General features: G+C 48.1%; 1 protein-coding gene across 1 annotated transcript in view; it reads right to left on the bottom strand.

The window, feature by feature from the left end:
* LOC144611737 (cytochrome c oxidase subunit 7A1, mitochondrial-like) overlaps positions 1-5065 on the bottom strand; it is a 13060-nt gene extending 7995 nt beyond the window's left edge. Inside the window, exon 1 of the mRNA XM_078430970.1 lies at positions 5006-5065. Within this exon, the coding sequence (XP_078287096.1) occupies positions 5006-5065 (60 nt within the window). The remainder of the gene's footprint in view (positions 1-5005) is intronic.
* Positions 5066-5737: the final 672 nt, after the last annotated feature.

The raw sequence follows: 5737 nt of genomic DNA, 5'->3' as shown, positions 1-5737 counted from the left end.
CCACAGCACAAAGACTCTGGTTTGTGTCTGATTCATTCTCAAATCGTCGTTGCTCTGGATTAAAACATGCACTGAACGTCACCGTGAGTTCCGGAGGAAGCTGGCAGGGGGCGGTAGTGAGACAAGAGCCACCCCCCCCTGTGGGGGAGATGAGTTCATACATAAGCTGGGAGTGGTTCAGTCCGCACACGGAAATCACAATTCAATAAATATATGCAAATTGAAGAGGAACAAAGATTTGCAGTCCCCAGAAACCAAATCATTTTCAGCCAGAAATAGCCGCAAAAAGCTGGAGTAACTCAGCGCGTCAGAGAGCACATCTGGAGAAAAGGAATGGGTCGAGGTGCTGTCTGACCCTCTGAGTCACTACAGCTATCGTCGGTTTAAACCAGCATCTGTAGTTCCTCCCTATACATTTTCAGCTGGGAGACAGGTAATTAGCATCAAAGCTTATTAAAATGCATTGGGTGGATCAGCTGATCGAGCTGCTGCCTCATGCACCAGCGACATTGGTTCAATGGCACTTCAATGTCACAGTAGGGTTGCCAAATTTCTCACTCCCAAAGAAGGGACAAAGGGTGGGGTCAACGCCCCGCGCCCCACGTGACCGCACCCAGCCAGCGGCCACGTGCTCCCGCTTCACCAATGGCGGCCGCCCGGGCCGGGAGGCGGGTTGCTACGCAACCTCCTCCGGGCCTACATCGTCCGGGCCTACAGCGCCCCCCCGGGCCTACAGTGTCCGGACCTACAGTGTCCGGGTCTACAGCATCCCCCGGGCCTACAGTGTCCGGGCCTACAGTGTCCGGGCCTACAGTGTCCGGGCCTACAGTGTCCGGGCCTACAGTGTCCGGGCCTACAGTGTCCGGGCCTACAGTGTCCGGGCCTACAGTGTCCGGGCCTACAGTGTCCGGGCCTACAGTGTCCGGGCCTACAGTGTCCGGGCCTACAGTGTCCGGGCCTACAGTGTCCGGGCCTACAGTGTCCGGGCCTACAGTGTCCGGGCCCACAGTGACCGGGCCCACAGTGTCCGGGCCTACAGTGTCTGGGCCTACAGCGCACCCCCCTCCCCCCCCCGGGCCAAATAATGGGCAAGGGCGGTCCCGTACGGGATAAACCAATTTAGCCCAATATACGGGATGTCCCGGCTGATACGGGACAGTTGGCAACCCTATGTCACAGGTACCTAGATAGAGTGAAATGCTTTGTTTTGCATACAACCCAGTAAAATCATGTAGCAGACCTCACCAAGGCAGTACATAATCTCGGTGAAAACGCACGCGGTCACGGGGAGAACATACAAACGTTCTCCAGTTTCCTCCCTCGTCCCAAAGACGTGTGGGTTTGCAGATTAATTGGCCCTCTGTAGAATTACCCCTAATGTGTAGGGACTGGAGGGATATGGATCATGTGCAGGCAGAAGGTATTTAACTTGGCATCAACATTCAGCACAGACATTGTGGGCCGAAGGGCCTGTTCCTGTGCTGTTCTTTACTGCATGTTGGAAGGAACTGCAGATGCTGGTTTACACCAAAGATAGACACAAAATGCTGGAGTAACTCAGCGGGTCAGGCAGCATCTCGGGACAAAATGAACAGGTGACATTTTGGGGTCTCGACCCGAAACGTCACCCATTCCTTCTCTCCAGAAATGCTGCCTGACCCGCTGAGTTACTCCAGCACTTTGTGTCCATCTTCTGTTCTTTACTATGTTCCATGTTCCATGGTCGGCAAACTATGGAGACGTAAGAGACTGCAGGTGCTTGAATCTTGAGCAAAAAAACAAAGTGCCGGAGGTACTCAATGGATCAGGCAGCATCTGTGGAGGGAAATGGATGGATGATGTTTTGGGTGGACCCTTCTTTTAAACAGAACATAGACAATCTCTGCACAGGGTATTTTGATTATATCATTTGGGCACAGATCCAGAAGAAACAACATTTCTCAAAATTACATCTGTGTTTTTATTTTCACTTTGTACCAAAACTGTTGAAAGAACATTAATCTTTTAAAGGTCGAAGTCAGAGTAAGTGATGTTGTTGAATAATGAATAACTGCATAGACTTCAATTGGCGTGAGGAAGGTCTTCAGTCTTGTGGATGGTGCTTGAGGGGTGAATACTATCTCCACTGACCAGTCTTGCTTTGCAGGGCGGCGCGGTGGCGCAGCGGTAGGGCTGCTGCCGAACAGCGCTTACAGCGCCAGAGTCCTGGGTTCGATCCTGACTCCGGGTGCACACACAAAATGCTGGAGTAACTCAGCAGGTCAGGCAGCATCTCTGGAGAGAAGGAATGGGTGACGTTTCGGGTCGAGACCCTTCTTCAGACTGACTGCGGGTGCTGTCTGTACGGAGTTTGTACGTTCTCCCCGTGACCTGCGTGGGTTTTCTCAGTTGTTCTCATTTCCTCCCACACTCCAAACAACGCAATTCCACTTGTGACTACAGATGAAATGTGGTTCATTTGTAATTTGGTTCTGGGGAGTAGTTACCTGTTAACAGGTCTGGACGATATTTGATTTACACATGAAGAGATGGTTGACCATTAAATGGCCTCCCATGTTTGAAAAGCATTAACAGTTGGATATTTTGGCAATGTATTAATCATTAGGCTTTCCTGACTTGTAGCAGATGTTGCAAAATCAGAAAGTTGGCAAGAGATTCCTCTACATAAACTGGCCAGTTTTACCTGAGAATGAATTGAGAGTCAGGTCAAACACATAAATAAAATTGACCATAATTGTCCTCACACATCTGCATAGATGAGGTAGGTAGTCAGAACCATCAGATGGTCAGAACCATCAGATGGTCAGATGGTTAGATGCAGGAAAAATGTTCCCAATGTTGGGGGAGTCCAGAACCAGGGGCCACAGTTTAAGAATAAGGGGTAGGCCATTTAGGACTGAGATGAGGAAAAACCTTTTCATCCAGAGAGTTGTGAATCTGTGGAATTCTCTGCCACAGAAGGCAGTGGAGGCCAATTCACTGGATGTTTTCAAGAGAGAGCTAGATTTAGCTCTTCGGGCTAACGGAATCAAGGGGATATGGGGAAAGTGCAGGAACGGGGTACTGATTTTGGATGATCAGCCATGATCCTATTGAATGGTGGTGCTGGCTTGAAGGGCCGAACAGCCTACTCCTGCACCAATTTTTTTATGTTTAACCATTTCCCCAGAGTGGGAAATGTCAAATATTAGACGGCATTGCTTTGATGAGAGGGGCAAAACATCTACGCAGAGATTGGTAGATGTGTGGAACATGTTGCCTGGGGCGGTGGTGGAGGCATTTAAGAGGCTTTCAGATAGGTACATAGAAACATAGAAAGTAGGTGCAGGAGTTGGCCATTCGGCCCTTCGAGCCTGTATGCACCGCCATTCAATATGATCATGGCTGATCATCCAACTCAGTATCCCGTACCTGCCTTCTCTCCATACCCCCTGATCCCTTTAGCCACAAGGGCCACATCTAACTCCCTCTTAAATATAGCCAATGAACTGGCCTCAACTACCCTCTGTGGCAGAGAATTCCACAGATTCACCACTCTCTGTGTGAAAAAGACTTTCTCATCTCGGTCCTAAAAGACTTCCCCCTTATCCTTAAACTGTGACCCCTTGTTCTGGACTTCCCCAACATCGGGAACAATCTTCCTGCATCTGGCCTGTCCAACCCCTTAAGAATTTTGTAAGTGGATATGTAGAGGACGGAGGGATATTGATCACGTGCAGGCCGATGAGATCGGTTTAACATGGTGTCATGTTTGGCATGCACTGCATTATGATCAATGTTCCATTTAACAAGATGCAGAGAATCATAGATCTTTGAAGCTGAAAAGGCATCACTTATCGAGCAGACATCCATGTGGGCTGCTAAAATTGAATATGAATAAATTAAGGCAGGTTCTCCGGGAAAGTGGCTCAACCAGTAGATCTGCTGTGAGCTAGTATGAGCCTGCAGTATAGAACGATAGAATCATGTAATGCAAAGGAGGCCATTTGACCCATCTCTGTTGTGCCATCCCTTTGCTGGAACTGTCCAAACAATCCGAAGATAGACACAAAATGCTGGAGTAACTCAGCGGGACAGGCAGCATCTCTGGAGCGAAGGCATCTCTAGTCATGCAGCGTAGGTTCACTAGGTTAATTCCCGGAATGGAGGGACTGTTGTATTATTGAAAGACTGGAGTGACTAGGCTTGTATACGCTGGAATTTAGAAGGATGAGAGGAGATCTTATTGAAACATATGATTATAGGAGCAAAAAGGTCTTTCTGCTGTTGTACAGGGCCCTAGTGAGACCGCACCTGGAGTACTGTGTGCAGTTTTGGTCTCCAAATTTGAGGAAGGATATTCTTGCTATTGAGGGCGTGCAGCGTAGGTTTACTAGGTTAATTCCCGGAATGGAGGGACTGTTGTATTATTGAAAGACTGGAGCGACTAGGCTTGTATACGCTGGAATTTTGAAGGATGAGATGGGATCTTATTGAAACATATGATTATTCAGGGATTGGACATGCTAGAGGCAGGAAACATGTTCCCAATGTTGGGGGAGTCCAGAACTAGGGGCCACAGTTTAAGAATAAGGGGCAAGCCATTTAGAACGGAGATGAGGAAAACCTTTTTCAGTCAGAGAGTTGTAAATCTGTGGAATTCTCTGCCTCAGAAGGCAGTGGAGGCCAATTCTCTGAATGTTTTCAAGAGAGAGCTAGATAGAGCTCTTAAAGATAGCGGAGTCAGGGGGTATGGGGAGAAGGCAGGAACGGGGTACTGATTGTGAATGATCAGCCATGATCACGTTGAATGGCGGTGCTGGCTCGAAGGGCCGAATGGCCTACTCCTGCACCTATTGTCTATTGTGTATTGGTGACGTTTCGGGTCGAGACGCAATCAGTCCCATTCCTAATGTCCTTGCGAACTTCCAGTTCATCTCCAATTCAAATTCTGAATTTACCATTGAATTGACTTCGCCAGCAAGGTAATCGCTGGCTCTGACTTTGTGTAAAATATGTTACATACTGCATGAGATTCAGAATCCTGGTTCCTGTAATCTTCCACCTTCCTCGCAGCGCCAGGCATTTTAAGAGGAGCACCCAAGAAGCTTTGAGATTTTCACAGCTAAGCGTGTAGTGTGAGTGATAATAACACCTAAAGAGCAGCCAATTTTGCTTCAATTTGTGCCTGTTAAATATGCAAAATAATTTAGAAAAATGTATTTCTAACCTGCACCAAATCCCACTTGATAATTGCTCCTGTTTCTCATTGTTCCTGTTGTTTTTCCTTTATTTTTACTATTCTCTTCTTCCCTGTTCAGTTCTCATTATGGCCATGCTCGATCTCATCCTGCTGCCTGAAGTCTCCAGAAGTCATAGATGCTGCCTGACCTGCTGAGTTACTCCAGCATTTTGTGAAATAAATACCTTCAATTTGTACCAGCATCTGCAGTTATTTTCTTACATTAACCTGCTGCCTCCATCATGATCTCCCCACTTTTCCAGAGGGTGAGACAATAGACAATAGACAATAGACAATAGGTGCAGGAGGAGGCCATTCAGCCCTTCGAGCCAGCACCGCCATTCAATGCGATCATGGCTGATCACTCTCAATCAGTACCCCGTTCCTGCCTTCTCCCCATACCCCCTCACTCCGCTATCCTTAAGAGCTCTATCCAGCTCTCTCTTGAAAGCATCCAACGAACTGGCCTCCACTGCCTTCTGAGGCAGAGAATTCCACCCACTCTTCGTGCACCCA

Source organism: Rhinoraja longicauda, chromosome 41 (assembly GCF_053455715.1).
Source record: "Rhinoraja longicauda isolate Sanriku21f chromosome 41, sRhiLon1.1, whole genome shotgun sequence".
Taxonomy (NCBI): Eukaryota; Metazoa; Chordata; class Chondrichthyes; order Rajiformes; family Arhynchobatidae; genus Rhinoraja; species Rhinoraja longicauda.
This window is presented reverse-complemented; position numbering and strand designations above follow the sequence as displayed.